Consider the following 27,796-nt stretch of genomic DNA (forward strand, 5'->3'; position numbering starts at 1 on the left):
ATCAAAAGGCATGCCAGCAATGCAAGAACGTTAATGCATCAATTTACTCATTATGATGATCATCAGCCCGTTTCAATCCTTTTAATAATTCTTTCTCCAGTCCAACCCTAATACTAAGGTTCTTTAAAGACTTACAAACAGTCAAGCTACTGCGATTATGAGCTACAAATTTTATTCCTTTTTAACGAAGATTAATGCTAGGTTATTATATATCCAACAATGATTATTGGACGTTTACCTTATAGTACAAACTTATTTATTTTATTTTTTTTTTCAATTTTTTATATACTTTTAACATATTTAAATATTTTTAAAAAAATAAAAAAAAATACAGAAATACACTAAAATTCATTTCTTTATTAAAAAAAATTAAAAAATAAATAAATATACAAGCGATCAAAGTGTGTGGATAAATTCGACAGCATACTAACATTTTTCTTAAAGCCGCCGGCCTATGTGCTTGCTTGGTCAATTTGGTATCCCAGTTTGACGATTTTTCCACCCCCCTAACAAATATTAGGGGCGCCGCCCTATGTGCTTGCTTGGTCAATTTGGTACCCTAATCATTCATAAAGAATAACATAATGGCATATATTCTGGTATATATTCTGTGTTGTGAATTATTAAAAAGAATGTTATAAATTATTGAAAAGAGAGAGCTTCCAAAAGAGAGAATGAGAAAGACTTCGTATTATTGATTTATGAATCTAGAAATATATCTATATATATAGGAATACAAAAATCTTAATTGATAGCTAAGACTTGGTTAATAATGATGGTTAAATATAGTCATACAATACAAGATAGTTTATAACACTCCCCATTTGAATGATCATATTTAAAGAATATGTCTCGTTAAAATCTTGCCAAAGAAAAATCCTATAGAAAAAACCAATAGCGAAAGAAAAAGAGTATAGTATTCATGATGTGTACCGCCACGTGCTTTAGGATTTTATTGTGAAATTTATCATATTGATTCAAGATCATGTTAACATTAAATTCACTACTCTTTTAGAGTTGTGCTCTTTTGGAGTTTTTGTAAATAACATAGTTAGTGGAAAATTCATCAAAATTAAGCCGCTAACCTCTTTTTTCAACAAAAACGGTGGCCAGCTTTTTAGACCAAACAAGTACCGCAGGATTTTTCAACTCTTCTGTAGCTATTAGGCGCCGCAGAGCTATGATGCTACATCTCTTGTCTCTTGTAGAGAGATGTTTCACGAGAGATGCTGTAAACCAATAGAGATGTTTGGTTATAATTTTCTCTATAAAAGATATATTCAGCTCATCTTTATTCGCATCTCATCTTCTTCACTTTTTTATAATTAGTCTGCATTCTTACTCTGCAATCTCTTTATGTATTCTTATTCTGTAATGGCTCAGCAATCTTCTCATAACTAATATATGAGATATTTTGCATCTCGTTCACAAGTATTTTTGCTTCTACAGTAGGTGCTATAATACAATACAATAATGATCTGACTAATAAGTCAGATAATGAAGCTATCTACGCGCTTGTGAGTCTCAGTACCTGATGCTCATAATCCATTGTTGCATTTTCTCAACGACTATAATCCAAAACTTGTGGGGTTGACAAACTCCAAGAGAATATTTCTATCTTTCAGCGACTTCTTCTGGAGTCCAATATGAAAATAGGAGCAATAAAGCAAGAGAGTAGGAATTTAAAATCTTTGTTTAAATCTTCTTTTCGATTGCCTACTCCTTTAGATAAGGATGTCATGCAGATTCTTGAAAAACAAAAGCGTTTAAAGAATGAGGCAAAGAGCCTTAAATTTCTGTAATTTTATTTTGAGATAATAAAATAATATTTAACAAATATTCATATTTGTGTTTCTATCTTCTGGTAGATGTTTTGTGTGCTCCATTTTATTTCTCCTTTAAAAATGCTATTTCTTACAAAACCGTAATATGAATCTGAAATACTAATTGTATTTAAGAGATGGTATTTCAGAACTAATAATTTTATTCATCTCCCCCTTAAAGTCACAAGGGTTTCAGATTTATATTTCAAATATGTGCAGTTTTTATGATCTCTTCTGGAACCTCAATGACATTTAAATCATCTATGTAAACTGCAATAAAAATTAATATAGATATTGAAAATAGCTTGTTCCACGTGCATTTGGATTATTTTATATCATATAAGGATTTTTTAAACTTAATAGAATACATATTTTTGGATGTATTTAGAAGTTTCAGGCATTTTATATCTTTTAGGGATTTTCATATATATATATATATATGTCATTATTCAACGATTCATATAAATATGCAGTCAATCATGCATATCCAAACTCTCGGTAACTTTCAAGCTAATAAAAATCTCAATATAATTTCAACCACTTTAAAAGCATATTAATATTGTTTCTGCTAGAAACCGACTTGTGATTTATATATCACATTTTTAGATTAGAAGTTTCAAACATTTTATATCATTTATATAAATATCTATTGATATTCAACAAGCATCACCTCTTTAAGTGTTTGGACTACGAGTCTATATGTATCACATTTTATTAGTGATATCAATTCTGCAGGAATTGTCTGTAAGAACCTGACTCGTGATTTGTATATCACATTTTCATTTTCTTTATATAAATACCCGCTGATATTCAACAAGCATCACCTCTTTAGGTGTTTGAACTATAAGTCCCTATGCATCATATTTTACTAGTGATATCAATTATGCAGGAATTGTTTCTTTCAAATTTGGCCAATATTTTTACTTCGGTATTCTTCGACGGTTTTTTATTTACTTTCTTCATTATTTCTGGTAATGCCTATTGTCATCTTATATGAAAATACGTTATCGACAATGATTTTATTTCTATCCAGAATTTATCCAATATTCATAAAATTTATCGAGATCTTGTTATTTTCAGGTACCTGGTCCTCTTCAAGGAAAGACATTTCATGAAAAACCTCTTCAGGAGGCACTCTTCAAGAGATTTATACTCTTCAGGAGTTTATATAGGAGAATTTTATACAGAAAATTTGTATGTATCTTATTGCTTATTTTGCGGGTACGGCATCTTCAGGAGTACCAAATTATTTGTACTTTTCTCTTTCGAGATGTTTTATTTTTTGTATCAATAGGTCTCACATGCTTTTAGGCATGTCTTATGTTCATTAGACTGCTAAATTTCTTAATTGTCCTATGAGGACTTCAATCATCGCTGAGATTTTAGCAGCTAAAATATGAGATCTTTTTATCTTATTATATCCATAAATTAATTATCATTTGAACTTCCAGTTCATCTATGATAATCAAAATAATATCGAATTATTTCATTTTATTTGCTTCTAACAAATTTTTCTTTCCACTCCTGATGGTAAGGCTTTATAGTAAAAGAATCTTCTGAATCTTTTATGGACGTCCATATGAAAATTTATTCGACTTATCGTAATTGACTTTAGATTATCAAGATAATCATGAAAACATACAAATATTTTGAATTATATCACTTTTAATACATCATAATATTTGATTCAATAATTGTATAATATTATCTCAAAGAAAAAATTGGTAGTTTTTTCAATACGAGCTTCTGGTCCGAAATTATAAAAATATTCATTACCACGTCAAATCTCTTAGTTTCTTTGAATAAAATGCATCATTCTCTTTACTTCATGGAATAATATGATATAAATCTAATATCATTCACTTCAGGAAATGATTTGGAACTATTAGGACATGACTAATAATTTATTATCAAAAACTCATTATTTTGCTCAGCCACTAGAAGATCAGATATAAATTTAGAATATATTGTGAACTTTTACACTCGATATTGTTACTTCAGGAGCACATTCGAGACATTCATTTTAAATATATATTCTTTAGTAACTTTTTCCTACATAATTTTAATTATGCAACTTTGGGTGCATTAATCATAATGAGTTTTTGGTACACGTATTACTCATTTAAACTATGGGATATTCAATAAAATTATTGATTTAAAGCGATCTTTCAGGGATGCTCAATTTCTATTCCAAAATGAATCTTATCATCAATAATTCATAACAAGTATAAAAAGTAAATAGAATTTATATATAAACTATGTGAATAAAAATTTACTACAGATATAACTGAAATATAAATTATGAAAATTTTAATTCACCATAGATATAACTGTTATGTAAACTATGTGAATAAATATAGAATTTTATCAAGTAATAATAAAGAATATAATCTTTAATACTCACATTGAGGATTGCAAATAATATATTGAAAAATTTACTTAAAATAAAAGATCACTAACTTCAAAATCAATAGTGAGTAAATTTCAATAAACTTGATTGACTTGTCCAGCGTCATCTTTGATGAGGAAATCAATAAACTTATTTAACTTGTCCAACATCATCTTTGATGGGAAAATAGTAAATAAATTCCAAAATGGGGTCCCACAATCTTACACAACAACTCTTCCAACTCTCCAATGCAAAACTTATCTTGACACCTTTCACTTTTTATTTTATTTTATACAAGAATGTACAACCCCTTCCAAAGGCTTTTCAAACATCAAAATATGAGTAATGAGACTCTGCATGCTAGCTAGTGTCTTTAATTTGTGTCAGAGTTTCAACCCCCCAAAATCTAATTTTGTTTATACCTTTACTGTCTTGCCTCTCTATCATTGAGTTCTTGTTCATAAATTCGACACCGAAACGGCCTCGTCTTGAACCGGATCCCACGGCTGACCCAACAGCATACCTCCAGTAACTAGAAAGCTTCCATACGAATATTTAACCCCCTTGTAAGCAGCTGTTGGAGTGGTTCAAAAGGGTCTACGACCTACCATCCCAAAGAACGCTCATCTAAAGCTTGTTGAACTACTCGAGAGATGTTGGCAGCAAGATCCAACATTAAGACCAGATTTATCTGAAATTATAGAGATCCTGCAGCAAACGGCCAAAGAGGTTGTAGATGAAAGAGAGGAATGGAGCAAGGAAAAGTCATCTGGAGGCCTCTTGTCTGTTCTTAGACGGGGCCATGTACAGTGAAAGAGAGATGCAGTTCGTGGTTTGGCACACCTTCATGAAGAAATGGATTTTCAGTTTTAGAGTTTGTAGATCACCCAAGGCGGAGATCGTAGTTGAGACCGAAGTCGAAGAAGATGAGACGGCTGCTGATAAGGCTACCATGGGAGCGACTTTGGTGGCAGCAGATGGGGCCAACACCGGAAAATCGTTGCTCAATGAGCTCCATGGCTGGTAGCCATCCGATCTATGAATTTCCACGCAAAGTACAAGAGCACTTTGTGTAGAGGATTAGAAATCTTCTTTGATTTAAAATGGAGCACACAGATCTGAGAAAGAAGGAAAAAATAGAACTGTATTTTAGGTTATGGGTTTCTAATGATGAGGATTAGAGAAACCCACGGAAAGAAAGAAATGGGAGCTGAGAGTCAGAAAATTCTTTCTGATCGTGCTGATAACGTGTTGTGAATTGTTGAAAAGAGTGTTATAAATTGTTGAAAATAGAGAGCCTCCAAAAGAGAGAATGAGAGAGACTTCGTATTATTGATTCATGAATATAGAAATATCTCCATATATATAAGAGTACAAAAGTCTTAATTGACGGCTAAGACCTGATCAATAATAGGTAAAATATGGTCATACAATACAAGATAGTTTATAATACTATGTTATATATGTGGCATTAATGTGTTTATGAACTGGCTAGTGCAGTACTAGTACTGTATATATCTCATCGTTCAAACTCTATACTAATTTCTCAATGAAACTCTCTCTCTCTCTTTTCTTTTTTCAAAGGATTCATATAGAAAGTTTGAAATCCATTACTTTAATTATACTTTATATATTTGTTCAAAATATTAATATGAATAACAATAAGAACTTAGAGCTTCAGTTTGGGACGGGTTTGCAGGCTGAAGGTCAAGATCAAAAGAGACCTCTCAGGGCTGATGAGCCAATGCATGAAGCTTCCCCTTATGGAACTCCAAACTCCCACTGTGCCACTTCCACCTTTCAGAATCAAAGAACCCATGAGCAACATTAGCATTTTGGTCAACAACCAACCAATCATCAAGCAATCCCAGCATCAACTTGCACTAAAAGCAAAAGGCAAGCAAACATTGGAAATAAGTGGTGAAGCAACAAGAAACACAAAGCTGCATCAGAAAATGCTTTTCAAGGGCAATAGTAGTGAATTTTCTGAGTTTGGCACTGTTCTTCTCCTACCTCGGAACCAACAGTTCAACAATCTAGCAAACCCAAGCAAAACCTCTTCAACACGTGGCGTCATCCTAGACCAGCATACAGCACATTCAAATGAATTTAAAGATTGCAGCGAAAGTCAGGTGCAGTCTCTGTTTCCCCCGGCTACTGGCCCATCTGTCACCTTACAGGCTAGTCACCTCAATTTGCCTTTCCCAGAGGAATCCATAAATTTCTCCAACTACGTGGCCCAAACTGCTCCATACATAGAACCTCTATATACAGACAACCCACCAGCACATACACAAAAGGCAACTCAGCCTTTATTCAATCACATTGACTTTCTGAATCAAAACAGTTTCCTACAAAGTCCAAGCATAAATCGGGAACTGTCGATTTTTCAGAAACTCATTGCTTAGCTTCAAAATGCTTCCAACCCGCACGCAATCAAGGCCCAAAGCCCAAAATTATCTTTGATGGTCAGCCCTTCGGGCTGAGCCTGCCTCACCCTCAACCAACAGCAAATGGATCCAATCCTATTCTCAACTCAAACTCAGCCCACACCAATAGACCAACCCACCCACTTTGATCCATCAACCCCACAATCCGGTCAGCAATGGTCAAGTGAAGTCAATAAAATTAACCAAGTACAAGCGACCCAACCACCAAACACAGAATCCCCTTCTGATCAAGCACCAACCAAAATTCATTCCAACAAGGAAAAAATACCAAGGAAGATGAAGGAAACTTCATCGGGCAGCAGACCATATTTATCTCCACCTAAACACAACAGTCCCAAACCAGCAGTCAGTGAAGATGAAATATAAAGCAATAGCCCATCTTTTATCAACACTGGAAATCAGCAACTGGGCGACAACACTACTGCCTCCTTGTTCCAACCAGGCAACACAGTAAGCTCACAGAGGTGGATATCCAGAAGGGCCCCAAAGAAGCATGGATTTTCACCCTACAAGCTAGAAGACGAGCACCAACAGGGTAATCTCTACAACTCTCCAGTCATGAATCTATTCCCTTTAAATCCAACAACCGAAGTGGCAGGGTCTGAACTGCCCTCAGATCAACCATGAAGATCCTCACTTGGAATTGTCAGGGTATTGGTCGACCCTGTGCAATTAGAAATCTAAAGGCCAACATAAGGACTCATAATCCAGATGCTATCTTTCTTTCTGAAACTATTTTGCAATATGTAAATATCGCTGGTGTTGTAAATAGCCTAGGATTTTGCCTTTTTGTTTATAACCCCCCAACTGGGAAATGGGATGGGCTTTTGTTTATGTGGCGTAATGGTGTTGATGTAGAAACCATCTTTATTTCCAGCAATGTAATAGTTATGTTAGTTTATTCGGATCCTGCTCATACTTCCTGGTTGCTCACTTTAGTTACTGCCCAGCACAGAAAAAACACAAACCAACCTTCTGGAACATTTTCAAAGAGCTCTCTGAAAATTATCATGGGCCTCTGCTTTCTATTGGAGACTTCAATTCAATTCTTAAACAATTTGAAAAAACTGGTGCTAGGCCTTTTGCAATCTCATCTTCTCATAATGATCTAGCTCTTTACGTGGAACACCAAGGCTTAGTTGACTTAGGACACAAGGGACCCACTTACACTTGGACAAACAACAGACAAGGCCAAAACAACATTAGTGAAACATTAGACCGTGGAGTCGCAAATCTTCAATGGAATAATCTCTTCCTTGATGCCAATGTAAAAACTCTCCCTAAGATTTCCTTATATCACTCGCCAATCCTTTTGGACACATCAAATTGCCATCAAGGAAAAAAGTCTTTCAAATTCAAAGAATTCTGGATCAGGGACCATTCCAGTTTTGAAGTGGTTCAGACAGCTTGGCTTACCCATGTGGTTGGTACCCCTACCTACATCCTTACTAGAAAACTCAAAGCCACAAAACACGCCTTGAAAAATTGGAACATCAATTCCTTTGGTCACATTCAAACTACCATCAATAATCTCACCTTCAAACTCAATGATCTTCAAAATGCTCTACAAACCCCTAATTCTATCATTTTGGAAGAAAACATTAAGGAGAATCTCAATGAGCAATTCAGACGAAAGGAATCCCTTTGGCGCCAAAAATCAAGAAATACTTAGCTAACAACCACTAATCTCACCACCAAATATTTTCACAACTTCACGACCATAAGGCGAAGGAAAAATAACATCAACTTTCTCAAAACTGAAAATAGACAATGGACCTCAGACCCCTTTGAAATCAAGGAAAAGTTCCAAAGACATTTCCATGGAATTTACAAGTCCACGAATCTAGACGTCCCTGAAGATTTTGAAATGTTTTTTTCCAAAATAATCATTGAAACTAAAAATGAGTTTCTTTGCAAAATTCCAACTGAAGATGAAATTCTAACCACAATCAAGCAAATCCCTTCCACAAAGGCTCCTGGTCCTGACAGCTTTACAGGTCTCTTTTATAAGCACTACTGGTCCATCATAAAAGACGATCTTCAAGATGCCATTAAGAGCTTTTTCACTGATGGAAAAATTCTAAAAGAAATGAACCACACAAACATTGCTCTTGTTCCCAAAATGGACAATCCGACAACATTTCACCATTTTCGACCAATCAGCCTTTCAAATGTTTGCTACAAAATCATTGCAAAATTTTTGGCAAATAGGTTAAAGACCATTCTTCCTAGCCTGATTTCTCCTTACAAAACAGCTTTTATCCCTGGTAAGCTCATTCAAGAAAATACCATTCTTGCTCAAGAAATCTTTCACCGGTTGAAAAAAGGAAAGCCAAAATGGGAAATATGGCTGTTAAGATTGACATAGAAAAAGCCTTTGACTATATGGAATGGTCCTTCATACTCTCTATCTTTAATTCCCTTGGATTTAGTCAAAATTGGATCAGTTGGATAAAAGAGTGTATCTCTACTGTCTCTTATTCTATCATAGTGAATGGCTCCCCCACAGGCCCATTCCATCCTAAAAGAGGCCTTAGATAAGGAGATTCCTTATCTCATTTCCTATTTGTTCTAGGTAGTGAGGCTCTCTCGAGATTAATCTTCAGAGAGGAAATCAGGCAAAACTTGAAATGAATCAGTATCTCAAGAAGGGGCCCCGCTCTCTCCCACCTCCTCTTCCCTGACGACCTCATTCTCTTTGGTTCTGCTATTGAAAAAACTGCCCAAGCGTTTGCAAGTTGTCTTGAAACTTATTCTTCTTGGTCTGGTCAAAAAATTAATTTTAAGAAATCCTCCATACATTTCAGCAACAACACCCACAATAGAATTATAAGGGATATCAGAGAAATCCTCAATCTCAAATCTTCTCCCCCAAAGCTACGTTACCTTGGCCTTCCCCTTTTCATCCAAGCCTCAAAAGAGATGTTTTTCAAAAATATTCAAGAAAAAATTCAGAACAGGCTACAAGGTTGGAAATCAAAGGTTATGTCCAAAGCCGATAGAATTAACCTCATTAGAACTATCGCCAGCACCATTTCATCCTATTTCATGTCAACTATGTGGGTTCCAAAAGCTATCACCAAAAATATGGATGCATCCTTTTGAAGATTTTGGTGGGGAGTCGACAACAAAAAAGCTTTCACGCCCAAGTCTTGGAAATCCATTTGTCAGCCCAAATCTTTTGGTGATCTTGGCCTTACATGTAGTTTTCTCTTTAATAGAGCTATGATCTCTAAATTCGCTTGGAACCTCGTTAACAACACTAGTGGTATCTGGGAAAATTTTTTGACAAGCAAATATCTGAGAAATGCCACCTTCTTTGAAGTGAACCCCAAACCATCATACTCTTGGTTTTGGAAAGGCCTCCTAAAGCAACGAGATTTAATTAAATCAAGCATTTACTTTCAGATTAACAATGGCACAACTATTAGAGCTTGGTTTGGCCCTTGGATCCCGTCTCTGCAAAAGTTTCTACCCTAACCGAACCCAAGCATCCCTCACATGGATCACACCCTTAGACTTTTGGAATTAATTTTGGAGGAGCCAAGAAGATGGAACACCATTCTTCTCCAAGCTCTTTTCCCAGCAGAAACAATAAATGAAATCTAGAAAATTCCTCTTTCTCTATACAACTACTCAACCATGGAAGACAAAATTAAATGGGTTCACCACTCTTTAGGAAAGTTCTCAGTCAAATTAGCCTATGCAGCCTTGATTAACACTCAACATAATGATCTTAATTCACATTTTGTCGAGATTTGGAAAAAACTTTGGAAACTTAAAGTGTAAGATAGGTTAAAACTTATTCTTTGGAAAATTCACCACAATATCTTGCCAACTAGATCTCTGCTTAAAAGAATCATTTCTCTTGAAGATGAGCAGCTTCTCTGCCCTCTGTGTAATTCCGGATAGGAAGGCCTCACTCATCTTTTTCTTAGTTGCCCTTTCTCTAGGATCCTTTGGAGACATTCAAAATGGCCCATAAGCATTGACCAGATTACACCCCTTTCAATCACAAATTGGATCCAAATCATCCTAAATCTGAAAACAGAATTAGCCTTTCCTGAAAATGAAGTTCATGATTTTTAGCTCTTTGCTATCCTTGTCATGGACATCCTTTGGTTCACCAGAAATCAGGTCATTCACAATTCCCTAAACCCAACCATTGATCAATATGTTTTAAAAGTTTATAGTTGTTACAAGGATCATAGTCAAGCTTGGATTTCGAAACACCATCTTGGATAGGAACTATCACTTCATGGACGCCTTCCCAACGGTTTCCACCTATTATCTTTTGATGTCGCAGTCATAAGCCATGGTAGTGTCGCAACAACAATCTGCCAAACTAGAACTGCAGCCCCGGTCTTTGTCAACACAAATTTTCTGCATAACACCAATCCTAATGTAGGAGAAGCTACAGCAGCCCTGCTAGCTATTCAAGAAGCTCACAATAGAGGCTTGAGAAAGATTTACATTCAAGGAGACTCAAAGCAAATAGTGCAATTGACAAATAATCTAAAGCCAACTTCAAACTGAAAAATGCAATCAATCATCAGAGACATCAAGCACCTCCTCAGCAGATTTGAAGACTGGAAAATGGTGAAAATTCATCGGTCTCAAAACTGATACGCGCATGGCATTGCACAATGAGCAGCTTCCAATCTTCTCTACGGAAGCATAGCCCTGTTTTCAATTCCTCTATGTCTATTAAGTTTTCATAGTGGAAATGATCTCCCTTCTTTTGTGTAAATTTCTTTGAACTTTCTGTATTTCTGGACTTTGTTTTGATTTTGTAATAAAAGTATCTTGCTTAGAAAAAGAAAAAAAAAACTTAATATATCTGTAATTGTAACGTCTAAAGGTTCAAGATAAGGTTCATATACATCTGCCATTGTTGAGGTACAATATCTTCTATATATAAAAAGTGTGTATGAAACGTAAAATCTTGTTTTAACGGTTTTTCTTGTTTTTCCATTAAAGTTAACACCGTTTGTTTTAACGGTTTGGCACATAAAATGAAGACATAAATATTGAGAGAGATAGCATTCAATATTGTTATATGATTTATTAATCTCAATAATTATAATACTTAATAGTTTATATAATAATAAGTAATTAAAGATTAGTTATTATATTTTTCTCTTTCTCCTTAACATATACACGTGTATTAGGTGCATAAGACGTGAATCTCTAAGTATAATATACGTGTATTATACGTTTCATTAACTCAGATTATTGAGTATTCCAAATTTAAAAATCTCATATAATATATAATATAAGTGCGTTTAATCAAAGTATTTTTTTCCCCATGGTAGTAGGACGTAGCTTCCGCTAAGTCATATTCCATACGTGGGCTTGCTATGATAGGCACGTGACAAAGGTCGTGATCCTTGAGCTAATCAAGAAAGAGTAAATTCGGCCAACAATTTCAAAATATATTTTATGATTTATATATATGCTATATCTAGAAAATATTATACCACAAATTTTATAAAAAGATTATGTTTTAACTTTATGTTGTCCCTGATCGACTCAACCAACAGCAAAATAAGAATTTCAATGTTGTCTCTATTGATTGTCTACAGGATGACATAAATTGATGAATTATAATACAAACATCAAACAATACATATTTTGAACTACCGTTTATGTTAGACTTTTATTAAATTTTTCGTATACATTTTTGCTAAAATTATAGATGTTATAAACATGTATTGGATTATATGATACTTTGAACTAATTTTTTTTATTTTCTCCAATATGTCTTAAATTATTAAGTGACATCAATAATTTTTATAAAAAATATATTATTTTTTATAAATAATCATTTCATAAAATTAGACAAACGTGCTTTGCACGTTACTCTCACCTAGTTATATATTAAATATGGTAATTATAGGTCACGTTCAAGTTAAAAACGTACATCGATATTAATTAAAAACCGGTACAAGTAGTCATTATTAGCATATTTATAATAATAAACATTAATTTGATCTCTTGGATTAAGAGAAGAAATCCCCAATTTTAGAGGCATTCTAGTTTACTCTAAAGTTTTTCAGCCTTAAAGATCCAATCTCTCGAGTCTTGAGAGATGAAATGAAAAGTAAAATAATTACTACTCGCAAGTTGATGTTAATATACATTGCTTACTGCATGCGGAAACCATTATATTACCATCATGATTGACAGCAATAATGCTAAGTAATTATAAAAAAATCAGTTGCAAGTAGTCCATTAACTCAAATAAATGTAAAATTGGGAAAGGGAAGGAGTTTATTATTAGAGAAATGCTTAGTCCACCGATGATTTTTTTATATATATTTTTTATTTAATTCTTAAGTTTTTTTTAATAATGTTGTAATTTTTTTAATATTAAAGGGCATAAAATGTATAAAAAAGAAAAAGATAAAAAAAAAAAAGGCTATTTTCCCTTGTGGGCAACATTTATCAGTGAATTTTATCTGTATATATAGCATTACTCTTCTTATTAAGGTACATGAAAAAGAGCCAAAACACTAGTAATGATCAAAAGTAGTAGTACTATTGCTATTTCTGAGTCATTGTTTAGTTAGTTAAAATGATATAAAATAATATATTTTATTAAAAGTTGAATAAATTATTATTATAATATTAATTTTATTTTAAAATTAAAATATTTATTATATTTTATATAAAAATTATTGTTAAATCTAAAATTTCAAGTTTCGTATAATTATAAATCTATACATAAATTTTGATGATAACAAATAAATTCAAAAAATAAAGGAGTCTTAAGTTCAAGTTCTCCACACAATAGAATCAAGCACATCAAGGAACCAAGCATGAGTAAGAAGGGAACAAATTTACATTAAAGTCATAGAGTAATGTTGTAAATCTCTTAAAAATTCAAAATTAGGATTAAGGTTCAAAATTAATATTTTATCATAAAACATTATAATATATTTTTCATATGTGAATGAATATTTTTGAAAATTAAATTTAAAAATTTTGAAAAGATGATTGATTGTCATATTTTACATGTGCATTACATGATTAAATGTTTGAATTTTGAAAATATTAAAAATGATTGATTTTCATCTTTTACATATGCATGTTGTATTTGAATATTTTCAAAAGTAATTGATACTTTTTTTGACTTATGCAAAAGGTAGATATTTTTATTTGAAAATTTTGAAAAGTAAAGTGTGTTTCTTTTGTTATATGTAAAAAGTAAAAAGATTAGATTTGAATTTTTTGAAAAGTAAAATGTGCTCCTTTTGTCATATGCCAAAAATAAAATATTAGGTTTGAAGTTTTTTGAAAAATGAATGATGTTGTCTTTGACAATTGAAAAAAAAGAATCTTTTATTTGAATTTTTTGAAAAAGTGAATGGTTTTATTTTTGACATTTAAATCTTTTTAAATTTGAATATGAAGTCTCATATGCTTATAAATAGATCATTTGAGAGCTTCACATTCACAATTGTCACCAAGAGCATACAACATTCATTCAAAACTTTCATTCTCTATTTTCTAAGTATTGAGCATTAATCCTTGTTCATTTTGTGAGAAATATAATTTGCGCTGTATTGTTCTTATTTCACTCATTGATGAGTGTTTTCTGATAACCTACCCACTATCAGCTCTTGTATCAGTAAAATAGTTTGTATAACCCTTGTGTGTGTAGAAAATATTTTATATAGGAAACAGTTGAATCACCACATATAAGGTAATTGCAAGTGTAAATGGTGTTCTACATTGATCATTTGTAGAGGTTTTGTTAAAAATGTGTAATAGGTTTCTATTTCTACTTGAAGGAGGTTGAATAGTGAATTTAAAAATTCTCAATGGGTAGCTTGAGGTAAAGACGTAGGCAATGAGGCTGAACCTCATTAACATACTGAGTTTGCTTCTCTCTTATCCTTTCTCTTTATATTTATTACTGATTCTTATTTTGTTTATATTTTATATTGTATATTTGATTTATAATTATTATTTTTAAATACAACTCAATTTACCCCCTCTTATATTAGTCATCTGAGCAATAATTATAATAATTATATGAGATAAAATAAAATAAGATAAAATAATTTAATTTTAAGGAACTAAACAAATTCTGATTTTCAAAAATAATAAATGTGTGATGGTTATTACAAGGGAAATGCTTTGGGTTCAAAAGTGTGCATGGAATATATATATTTTTTAATTTAATGATTAAGTATGTATTTTTTAATAATATTGTAATTTTTTTATTTTTTAAAAATATTTAAAAAAATATTATTAAAAAAACAGCTATTCATTGTTTTATCGGCTACATCCATTGAAGGATGTAGCAGGACTCTTATTATAATGAAAAATGATATTTGCAGTTGTGGTTGTGTAAGCGGCGTGCACTCGTTTTGAAAAAAATAAATTAATATGGGATCCACATGAAAAAAAAAACTAACTTTTTAATCGTAGAGCCCACTCTTTTTTAAATCAATTGCGCGACGTTTGTAATTCCACGACTGTATATAGCATTGTTCTATTATAATAACGAGTAATCGCACATAAAGTTGTGGAATGTATAATAGCAATAGAGTGTGTACAGATCCAATTATTTATAGTACTTTCTAAGGATATTTATAATAAAAATCTATTTTTTATTATTTTTTATTATCCTCTCATTATTATCAAATAATAAATTTACAATAAAACATCATTACATCATTAAAAAAAAAGAATCGATATATTTTTGCGTTTCTTTTGTCTTGTTTTGTCCTGTGTGAGGCTTTTTTGATTAACTTTGATTGATTTATCATTTATATAATAATGTTTAAGATTTGAAGTTCAACACATCCCAAGACATAAGTAACTATAAAGCTTAGAAAAAAAAAATCTAAAATGTTTAATTTGAAAATAATAGTTAGCATTTTAGGTGAGATTAATTTCTTATCGAAATCTTAGGAAAAAGCCAATTTGCAGGAAGTTGCCAGTTCAACTGTATCTTTTCCGATGATTGTAATTTGATGGGAATCTACGTTTTTAAATATTTTATTTTCAAATATTATTTAAATATAAAATATTTTTTAATTTTTAATTTTTAATTTTTTTATCAAATCATTATTTAATCATTATAATTTTTTTTTTAAAATTTCTAAACAAAACATAAAAAATAATACAATTTTTTAAAAATTAAAACAAAAATTATATTTAAAATTTATATTCAAACAGCTTTTTAATTTTATGATATTCTTATTTAATTTTTTTTTTTTTATCTCATTTTCCAAAACTTAATAAAACTATCATTCACATGTATTATGAGATATCCAAACGAGTCCGGCCGTATACGCAACATCCTATAATTTGAACCTTCACCCGTTGCTCTATTTCTAATTGTTCAAAATTACCCATAAAGGGTTGGATAAAGATATCAAACATTTATTTTGTAAAAGACAAATGTTTTAATAAAATTTTATAAAAGTAAATTCATAAATTCTCGTGATTAAATGTGATATATTATATTGTAAAGTTATTTTTATGATAAAGTAATTTTAACATATCACATAAAATCACACTGATTTGTAAATTTATGTATATAAAATCTCTCTATAGTTATAACAATTATATTTATAAAATAAAGATCATATATAGTTGTATACTTTGTTCCTTTACACACAAATAAATATATATATATATATATATAAATATATATACATACATATATATATATATATATATATATATATATATCATTAAAGTGAGGTAGTAATACAAGAGGAGAGGAGAGGTTGGGGAACCCAAACAAACATGCCAAACCAAATATAAAAAACACACGGAAAAAAAAAATGGAACTAACAGAGAAAAAAGGCTCCAACTCACACACATACGAACGTTGTTATTAGGCTAACAACACAAACACTAACCGAAAATTACACTGATTTATTGGGAATAGCCCGAAGGGGCTGGGCAATACGTAAGGTAATTCCGAACGTTGTCTCCCTCATGTCCATATCTTCTGGCTTCATCTCATTTTCAAGCTTCCAATTAAATTGGTGAAGAAGAGAGGCCAACATGAAGGGTACCATCCGATTGGCCAAAGGCAATCCAGGGCATATTCTTCTTCCAGCTCCGAAGGGAATGAGCTCGAAATTCCTGCCTTTATAGTCAATGTCATTATCTAGAAACCTTTCAGGCGAAAACTGGTCTGGGTTTGGCCATATGCTCGGATCTCGCCCCATTCCCCACACGTTGACTAGTATTTGTGCATTCTTTGGCACCGTAAAGCCACATATTTCTACGTCAGCCTCGGCTTTGTGGGGGAGTAGTAAAGGCGCTGGTGGATGCAACCGAAAGGTTTCTTTCACTGTCGCGAGTAGATAAGGTAATTTTGAAATGTCGGATTCTTGAACAAGCCCATCCTTGCCAATGACTTCTTCAAGCTCTTCTCGGACTTTTGCCATTTTGGGGGGATTGTGTAGCAACTCTGCCATTGCCCATTCCACCGCGCTTGATTTTGTGTCGCTCCCTGCACTATATAAATCCTGATAGGAAGTATGTGAGAGCTAAGTTTAGAGCTACCCTTTTTCTATTCTATTCACAGAAAGCAATACTGCATTCATAATTCTCTGCCCTGCCGAAGATTAAGTTAATTAACGCTAAGATGATTTTGCATTAGGAAGATGAGATAAAAAAAAAAGATAATAAATCACCAGAAGCAAATGTTTGATGTCGTCGTAGCTCAATTTTGAATTATCGTCTTCAACGAGACTAAGGAGGGAGTCAAGCACATCGCTGCCAGCCTTAGAAGCCTTTGACGTTGCTCTTAATTGCAGGCGTTCATTGATAATACCATCCAAAATCTCAAACAATTTTGCAATATAAGCTGTCATCCTCCGGCGTGTACCTTGCGGATCAAACAAACGAAGTGCTGGGAAATAGTCTGCAATATTAGGCCTCCCACCTTCTTCCATGGTACCCATTATAAGAGCCTGGAACTCCTGGGATGTATTCGAACTATACTGGGCCAGGTCAGCCGAGAATAACGTGTTTGAAATGACATTAAAGACTGTTGTGAAGGCAACTCCACCAATATCTATGACCTCACCACTGTTACAGCTTGCTCCAATATGGGCAATTAGCTCTTGAACCTTTTTATGTCGAATGGCTTCGGTGGCATCCAGCCGTTGTGGAACAAACATTTCCATGGCTGCAACTTTCCTGAGACTCCTCCAACCAGTCGATGTGGGCAGCCACGCCATTGAGAATTTGTGGTGGTCAAATGCTCGGGCCGCATCCGGGATAGTTCGGCTGGAGAAGGTTTGGTCGTGTTTTTGCAGTGCTTCTTTGGCTGTGTCTGGAGAGGAAATGACTATGGTGGTTGTGCTGCCGAGCTTGAGAGTCATTAAGGGTCCATATTTTTTGGAGAGCTTGGCGAGAGTTTGGTGGGGTTTGTTGCGCAGCTCCAAGCTGATGTTGCCAACAATGGGAAAAGCCTTGGGGCCAGGGGGAAATGAAGTGGGATTGCCAGACTTCTTCTTCCGGCCCCCAAGACCGGAGGCCAGCACATGAATGGATGCGGATACAAAGGTAATTAACAGTAGCAATGCTATGTAGTCCATTAGGTAAGGAATTCGTTCTAAGCTGCATGAATGAGCGAAACACCATTTTATAGTAGCTTTCTGAGGAGAACCATTCCTGTTTCTGAATTCCGAAGGGTAAAAAATGTGTGGTGTTGGTAAGCGGTCCCACACCCAACTCAATAATCGGAAGCCCCACGTAGCGTCAGCCTCCACAATTGGCACACCGAAAAGATGGTCGATGCCAGGACATTATTTTTTGGAATTATTGATAGGTCTAACAGCATCCTCATTTGTCCATATTTTAGATTTTTGTTAGAGTGATTGATTAAAATATTAAAATATTACTTTTTTATTTATACACTTTCATTTCACTAATTAAAATATTAAAATATTCTATATTTTTATTTTAACAATTAAAATATTATACACTTTCATTACAAATGATTAATGACTTTTGAAAATATGTTTTTTTATATTAATTTAATTATAATATAATTATTAATAATATTAAATTGATAACATTATAAAATGTGACAAAAATAATTTTTAAAAAAATATTAATTTAATAATATTTTATTATTATATAGAAAATAAATGGTTGATCTAATATAGAAATTGAATTTAGATAAAATAGATAAATGTAAAGAAGTGTTGATATTAATTAAATTTAAATATGAATTTGATCAAGTTGAATGAAAATAAATCAGAAAAATAATAATAATTTACCTTCTCGGTAGATTCTCGGGGTCGGGGGAAGCTCAGTAACCTGAGACGAGCGAGGAATATGGACATATGCAGGTGTAGTAATGATCTTGGATCATAAATAAATTTTATTTATTACCCAACAATGATTATTGGACGTTTACCTTAGTACAAACTTATTTTTTTTATTTTTTTCAATTTTTTATATACTTTTAACATATTTAAATATTTTTAAAAAAATAAAAAAATACAGAAATACACTAAAATTCATTTCTTTATTCATTAAACAAAAAAAATTAAAAAATAAATAAATATACAAGCGATCAAAGTGTGTGGATAAATTCAACAGCATACTAACATTTTTCTTAAACAAATATAGGGGGCGCCGCCCTATGTGCTTCCTTGGTCAATATGGTACCCCAGTTCCCCCGCCCCCCCTCCAAAAACAACAAAACTAATGACAATTTAAATCATTCATAAAGAATAACATAATGGCATATATTCTATGCTATATATGTGGCATTAATGTGTTTATGAACTGGCCAGTGCACTACTAGTACTGTATATATCTCATCGTTCAAACTCTATACTAATTTCTCAATGAAACTCTCTCTCTCTCTCTCTCTCTCTCTCTCTCTCTCTCTCTCTCTTCTTTTTTCAAATGATTCATATAAAAAGTTTGCAATCCATTACTTTAATTATACTTTATATATCTGTTCAAAATATTAATATGAATAACAATAAGAACTTAGAACTTTAGTTTGGGACGGGTCTACGGGCAGAAGGGCAAAATCAAAAGAGACCTCTCAGGGCTAATGAGCCAGTGCATGAAGCTTCCCTTTATGGAACTCCAAACTCCCACTGTGCCACTTCCATCTTTCAGAATCAAAGAACCCATGAGCAACATCAGCATTTCGATCAACAACCAACTAATCATCAAGCAATCCCAACATCAACCTGCACTAAAAGGAAAAGGCAAGCAAACGTTGGAAATAAGTGGGGAAGCAACAAGAAACACAAAGCTGCATCAGAAAATGCTTTTCAAGACAATAGTAGCGAATTTTTTGAGTTTGGCACTGTTCTTCTCATACCTCTGAACCAACAGTTCAGCAATCTAGCAAACCCATGCAAAACCTCTTCAACACGTGGCGTCATCCTAGACCAGCAGACAGCACATTCAAATGAATTTAAAGATTGCAGTGAAAGTCACGTGCAGTCTCTGTTTCCCACAACTACTGGCCTATCTGTCACTTTACAGGCTAGTCACCTCAATTTGCCTTTCCCAGAGGAATCCATAAATTTCTCCAACCACGTGGCCCAAACTGCTCCATACATAGAATCTTCATATACAGACAACTCACCTGCACACACATAAAAGGCAACTCAGCCTTTATTCAATCTCATTGACTTTCTAAATCAAAACACTTTCCTACAAAGTCCAAGCATAAATCGGGAACCATCGATTTTTCAAAAACTCATTGCTCAGCCTCAAAATGCTTTCAACCCGCACGCAATCAATGCCCAAAGCCCAAAATTATCTTTGATGGTCAGCCCTTCGGGCCGAGCCTGCCTCACCCTCAACCAACACCAAATGGATCCAATCCCATTCTCAACTCAAACTCAGCCCACACCAATAGACCAATCCACCCACTTTGATCCATCAACCCCACAATCCAAATAGCAATGGCCAAGTGAAGTCAATAAAATTAACCAAGCACAAGCGACCCAACCACCAAACACATAATCCCCTTCTGACCAAGCATCAACCAAAATTCATTCCAACAAGGAAAAAATACCAAGGAAGAGGAAGGAAACTCCATCGGGCAACAGAGCATATTTATCTCCCCCTAAACACAGCAGTCCCAAACCAACAGTCAGTGAAGATGAAATATAAAGCAATAGCCCATCTTTTATCAACACTGGAAATCAGCAACTGGGCGACAACACTACTGCCTCCTTGTTCCAATCAGGCAACACAATAAGCTCACAAAGGTGGATATCCAGAAGGGCCCCAAAGAAGCATGGATTTTCACCTTACAAGCTAGAAGACGAGCACCAGTAGGGTAATCTCTACAACTCTCCAGTCATGAATATATTCCCTTTAAATCCAACGACTGAAGTGGCAGGGTCTAAACTGACCTTAGATCAACCATAAAGACCCTCACTTGGAATTGTCAGGGTATTGGTCGATCCCGTGCAATTAGAAATCTAAAGGCCAACATCAGGACTCATAATCCATATGCTATCTTTCTTTCTGAAACTATTTTGCATGATGTAAATATCGCTGCTGCTGTAAATAGACTAAGATTTTCCCTTTTTGTTTATAACCCCCCGACTGGGAAATGGGGTGGGCTTTTATTTATGTGGCATAATAGTGTTGATGTAGAAACTATCTTTATTTCCAGCAATGTAATAGCTATGTTAGTTTATTCGGATCCTGCTCATACTCCCTGGTTGCTCACTTTAGTTTACTGCCCAGCACAGAAAAAACACAAACCTTCTGGAACATTTTAAAAGAGCTCTCTGAAAATTATCCTGGGCCTCTGCTTTCTATTGGAGACTTCAATTCAATTCTTAAACAATTTGAAAAAACTAGTGGAAACAATTTGAAAAAACTAGTGGTAGGCCTTTTGCAACCTCATCTTCTCCTGCTGATCTGGCTCTTTACATGGAACACTAAGGCTTAGTTGACTTAGGACACAAGGGACCCACTTACACTTGCACAAACAACAAACAAGGCCAAAACAATATTAGTGAAAGATTAGACCATGGAGTCACAAATCTTCAATGGAATAATCTCTTCCCTTATGCCAATGTAAAAACTCTCCCTAGGATTTCCTCAAATCACTCGCCAATCCTTTTGGACACATCAAATTGCCATCAAGGAAAAAAGTCTTTCAAATTCGAAGACTTCTGGATTAGGGATCATTCCAGTTTTGAAGTGGTTCAGACAGCTTGGCTTGCCCATGTGGTTGGTACCCCTGCCTACATCCTTACTAGAAAACTCAAAGTCACAAAACATGCCTTGAAAAATTGGAACCACAATTCCTTTGGTCACATTCAAACTACCATCAAGAATCTCACCTTCGAACTCAATGATCTTCAAAATGCTCTGCAAACCCCTGATTCTATCATTTTGGAAGAAAACATCAAAGAGAATCTCAATGAGCTTCTCAGACGAGAGGAATCCCTTTGGCACCAAAAATCGAGAAATACTTGTTTAACAACCATTGATCTCAACACCAAATATTTCCACAATTTCACGACCATAAGGCGAAGGAAAAATAACATCAACTTTCTCAAAACTAAAAATAGACAATGGACCTCAAACCCCTTTGAAATCAAGGAAAAGTTCCAAAGACACTTCCATGGAATTTACAATTCCACGAATCCGGACATCCCTGAAGATTTTGAAATGTTTTTTTCCAAAAAAATCATTGAAACTGAAAATGAGTTTCTTTGCAAAATTTCAATTGAAGATGAAATTCTAACCACAATCAAGCAAATCCCTTCCACAAAGGCTCCTGGTCCTGACGGCTTTATAGGCCTCTTTTATAAGTACTATTGGTCCATCATATAAAACGATTTACAAGATGCCATTAAGAGCTTTTTCACTCATGGAAAAATTCTAAAAGAAATGAACCACTCAAGCATTTCTCTTGTTCCCAAAATGGACAATCCGACAACAGTTCACCATTTTCAACCAATCAGCCTTTCAAATGTTTGTTACAAAATCGTTGTAAAATTTTTGGCAAATAGGCTAAAGACCATTCTCCCCAGCTTATTTCTCCTTACCAAACGACTTTTGTCCCAGGTAGGCTCATTTAAGAAAATACCATTCTTGCTCAAGAAATCTTCCACCAGTTGAAAAAAAAGAAAGGCAAAATGGAAAATATGGCTGTTAAGATTGACATGGAAAAAGTCTTTGACTATATGGAATGGTCCTTTATACTCTCTATCTTTAATTCCCTTGGCTTTAGTCAAACTTGGATCAGTTGGATAAAAGAGTGTATCTTTAATGTCTCTTATTCTATCATAGTCAATGGCTCCCCCACAAGCCTGTTCCATCCTGAAAGAGGCCTTAAACAAGGAGATCCCTTATCTCCTTTCCTGTTTATTCTAGGTAGTGGGGTTCTCTCGAGATTAATCCTCAGAGAGGAAATCAAGCAAAACTTGAAAGGAATCAGTATCTCAAGAAGGGGCCCTGCTCTCTCCCACCTCCTCTTCGCTGATGACCTCATTCTCTTTGGTTCTGCTACTGAAAAAACTGGCCAAGCATTTGCAATTTGTTTTGAAACTTATTCTTCTTGGTCTAGTCAAAAAATTAATTTTGAGAAATCCTCCATCCATTTCACCTACAACACCCACAATAGAATTATAAGGGATATCAGAGAAATCATCATTCTCAAATCTTCTCCCCCAAAGCTACGTTACCTTGGTCTTCCCCTTTTCATCCAAGCCTCAAAAGAAATATTTTTCGAAAATATTAAAAAAAAAAAATTCAGAACAGGCTACAAGGTTGGAAATCAAAGGTTCTGTCCCAAGCCGGTAGAACTACCCTCATTAAAATTGTCGCCAGCACCATTCCATCCTATTTCACGTCAACTATTTGGGTTTCAAAAGCTATCACCAAAAATATGGATGCATCCTTTCGAAGATTTTGGTAGGGAGTCGACAACAAAAAAACTTTCACGCCCAAGTCTTGGAAATTCATTTGTTAGCCCAAATCTTTAGGTGGTCTTGGCCTTAAATGTAGTTCTCTCTTTAATAGAACTCTGATCTCTATATTTGACTCTAATCTCTAAATTCGCTTGGAACCTCATTAACAACATTAGTGGTATCTGGGAAAATTTTTTGACAAGCAAATATCTGAGAAATGCCACTTTCTTTGAAGTGAACCCCAAACCATCAAACTCTTGGTTTTGGAAAGGCCTCTTAAAGCAAAGAGATTTCATTAAATCAAGCATTTGCTTTCAGATTAACAATGGCACAACTGTTAGAGCTTGCCTTGACCCTTGGATCCCGTCTCTGCAGAATTTTCTACCCCAACCAAACCCAATCATCCCTCACATGGATCACACCCTTAGAGTTTCAGAATTAATTTTAGAGGAGCTAAGAAGATGGAACACCATTCTTCTCCAAGCTCTTTTCTTAGCAGAAACAGTGAATGAAATTTAGAAAATTCCTCTTTCTCTGTACAACTACTCAACCATGGAGGACAAAATTAAATGGGTTCACCACTCTTCAAGAAAGTTCTCGGTCAAATCATCGTATGCAGCCTTGATTAACACTCAACATAATGATCTTAATTCACATTTTGTCAAGATTTGGAAAAAACTCTGGAAGTTTAAAGTGTAAGATAGGTTAAAACTTATTCTTTGGAAAATTCACCACAATATCTTGCCAACTAGATCTCTGCTTAAAAGAATCATTCCTCTTGAAGATGAGCAGCTTCTCTGCCCTCTGTGTAATTCTGAATAGGAAAGCCTCACTCATCTTTTTCTTACTTGCCCCTTTTCTAGGATCCTTTGGAGACATTCAAAGTGGCCCATAAGCATTGACCAGATTACACCCCTCTCAATCACAAATTGGATCCAAATCATCCTAAATCCAAAAACAGAATTAGCCTTTCCTAAAAATGAAGTTCGTGATTTTCAGCTCTTTGCTATCCTTGACATGGACATCCTTTGGTTCACTAGAAATTAGGTCATTCACAATTCTCTAAACCCAACCATTGATCAATATGTTTTAAAAGTTTATCGTGCTTACAAGGATCATAGTCAAGCTTGGATTTCGAAACACCATCTTGAAGAGGAACTATCACTTCATGGACGCCTTCCCAATAGCTTCCACCTATTATCTTTTGATGTCGCAGTTAGAAGCCATGGTAGTGTCACAACAGCAATCTGCCAAACTAGAACTGGAGCCCCAATCTTTGTCAACACAAATTTTCTGCATAACACCAATCCTAATATAGGAGAAGTTACAGCAGCCCTGCTAGCTATTTAAGAAGCTCACAACAGAGGTTTGAGAAAGATTTACATTCAAGGAGACTCAAAGCAAGTAGTGCAATTGACAAATAATTTAAAGCCATCTTCAGACTGAAAAATGCAATCAATCATCAGAGACATCAAGCACCTCCTGAGCAGATTTGAAGACTGGAAAATGGTGAAAATTCATCGGTCTCAAAACTGATATGCGCATGGCATTGCGCAATGAGCAGCTTCCAATCTTCTCTACGGAAGCATAGCCTTGTTTTCAATTCCTCTATGTCTATTAAGTTTTCATAGTGGAAATGATCTCCCTTCTTTTGTGTAAATTTTTTTGAACTTTTAGTATTTCTGGACTTTGTTTTGATTTTGTAATGAAAGTATCTTGCTTAGAAATAAAATAAAATAAAATAACTCAATATATCTGTAATTGTAACGTCTAAAGGTTCAAGATAAAGTTCACATACATCTGCCACTGTTGAGGTACAATATTATATATTAAATATGGTAATTATAGGTCGCGTTCAAGTTAAAAACGTACATCGATATTAATTAAAAACCGGTACAAGTAGTCATTATTAGCATATTTATAATAATAAACATTAATTTGATCTCTTGGATTAAGAGAAGAAATCTCCAATTTTAAGAGGCATTCTAGTTTACTCTAAAGTTTTTCAACATTAAAGATCCAATCTCTCGAGTCTTGAGAGATGAAATGAAAAGTAAAATAATTACTACTCGCAAGTTGATGTTAATATACATTACTTACTGCATGCGGAAACCATTATATTACCATCATGATTGACAGCAATAATGCTAAGTAATTATAAAAAAATCAGTGCCAAGTAGTCCATTAACTCAAATATATGTAAAATTGGGAAAGGGAAGGAGTTTAATATTAGAGAAATGCTTAGTCCACCGATGATTTTTTTATATATATATATATATATTTTTTATTTAATTCTTAAGTTTTTTTAATATTGTTGTAATTTTTTTAATATTAAAGGGCATAAAATGTATAAAAAAGAAAAAGATAAAAAAAAGGCTATTTTCCCTTGTGGGCAACATTTATCAGTGAATTTTACCAGTATATATAGCATTACTCTTGTTATTTAGGTACATGAAAAAGAGCCAAAACACTAATAATGATCAAAAGTAGTAGTACTATTGCTATTTCTGAGTCATTATTTAGTTAGTTAAAATGATATAAAATAATATATTTTATTAAAAGTTGAATAAATTATTATTATAATATTAATTTTATTTTAAAATTAAAATATTTATTATATTTTATATAAAAATTATTGTTAAACTTAAGGTTTCAAGTTTCGTATAATTATAAATCTACACATATATTTTGATGATAACAAATAAATTCAAAGAATAAAAGAGTTTCAAGTTCAAGTTATCCACACAATAGAATCAAGCACATCAAGGAACCAAGTATGAATAAGAAGGGAACAAGTTCACATTAAAGTCATAGAGTAATGTTGTAAATCTCTTAAAAATTTGAAATTAGGATTAAGGTTCAAAATTAATATTTTATCATAAAGCATTAAAATATATTTTTCACATGCGCATGAATATTTTTGAAAATTAAATTTAAAAATTTTGAAAAGATGATTGATTGTCATATTTTAGATGTGCATTACATGATTAAATGTTTGAACTTTGAAAATATTAAAAATGATTGATTGTCATCTTTCACATGTGCATATTTTATTTGAATATTTTCAAAAGTGATTGATACTTTTTTGACTTATGCAAAAGGTAGATATTTTTATTTGAAAATTTTGAAAAGTAAAGTGTGTTTCTTTTGTTATATGTAAAAAGTAAAAAGATTAGATTTAAATTTTTTGAAAAGTAAAGTGTGCTCATTTTGTCATATGCCAAAAATAAAATATTAGGTTTGAAGTTTTTGAAAAATAAATGATGTTGTCTTTGACAATTGAAAAAGAAGAACCTTTTATTTGAATTTTTTGAAAAAATGAATGATTTTATCTTTGACATGTGAATCTTTTTAAATTTAAATATAAAATCTCACATGCTTATAAATAGATCATTTCAGAGCTTCATAATCACAATTGTCACCAAGAGCATACAACATTCATTTAAAACTTTCATTCTCTCTTTTCTAAGTATTGAGCCTTAATCCTTATTCATTTTATGAGAAATATAATTTGCGCTGTATTGTTTTTATTTCACTCATTGATGAGTGTTTTCTGATAACCTACCCAGTATTAGCTCTTGTATCAGTAAAATGATGTGTATAACCCTTGTGTGTGTAGAAAGGATTCTACACAGGAAATAGTTGAATCACCACATATAAGGTAATTGCAAGTGTAAATGGTATTTTACATAGATCCTTTGTAGATGTGTTGTTAAAAATGTGTAATAGGTTTCTATTTCTATTTGAAGGAGGTTGAATAGTGAATTTAAAAATTCTCAATGGGTAGCTTGAGGTAAGGACGTAGGCAGTGGGGCCGAACCTCGTTAACATACTGAGTTTGCTTCTCTCTTATCCTTACTCTTTATATTTATTGCTGATTCTTATTTTGTTTATATTTTATATTATATATTTGATTTATAATTATTATTTTTTAAATACAACTCAATTCACCCCTTCTTGTGTTAGTCATCTGGACAATAATTATAATAATTATATGAGATAAAATAAAATAAGATAAAATAATTTAATTTTAAGGAACTAAACAAATTCTGATTTTCAAAAATAATAAATATGTGATGGTTATTATAAGGGAAATGCTTTGGGTTCAAAAGTGTGTATGGAATATATATTTTTTTAATTTAATGATCAAGTATGTATTTTTTAATAATATTGTAAATTTTTTTATTTTTTAAAAATATTTTAAAAAATTTTTATTAAAAAATAAATCCAGCT

General features: G+C 33.1%; 1 protein-coding gene across 1 annotated transcript; it reads right to left on the minus strand.

Annotated features, from left to right (window-relative positions):
* Window positions 1-16,475: 16,475 nt before the first annotated feature.
* Window positions 16,476-18,270, minus strand: LOC122286482 (cytochrome P450 76T24-like). The gene is made up of 2 exons (XM_043095421.1): window positions 17,333-18,270; window positions 16,476-17,164 (listed from the first exon to the last, which is right to left on the minus strand). Exons 1-2 carry the CDS (start codon window positions 18,239-18,241, stop codon window positions 16,553-16,555), a joined length of 1,521 nt encoding a protein of 506 aa, XP_042951355.1. The 5' UTR covers window positions 18,242-18,270; the 3' UTR covers window positions 16,476-16,552.
* Between the last annotated feature and the right edge of the window lie 9,526 nt (window positions 18,271-27,796).

Source organism: Carya illinoinensis, chromosome 1 (genome assembly GCF_018687715.1).
Source record: "Carya illinoinensis cultivar Pawnee chromosome 1, C.illinoinensisPawnee_v1, whole genome shotgun sequence".
NCBI lineage: Eukaryota > Viridiplantae > Streptophyta > Magnoliopsida > Fagales > Juglandaceae > Carya > Carya illinoinensis.

Excerpts from the sequence above, each read along its gene's own strand:
- LOC122286482 (XM_043095421.1), bottom strand. The coding sequence starts at position 18,241 with ATGGACTACATAGCATTGCTACTGTTAATTACCTTTGTATCCGCATCC. Across the intron at positions 17,165-17,332 it reads ACATCAAACATTTGCTTCTG|GATTTATATAGTGCAGGGAG; the intron begins GTGATTTATTAT and ends ACTTCCTATCAG.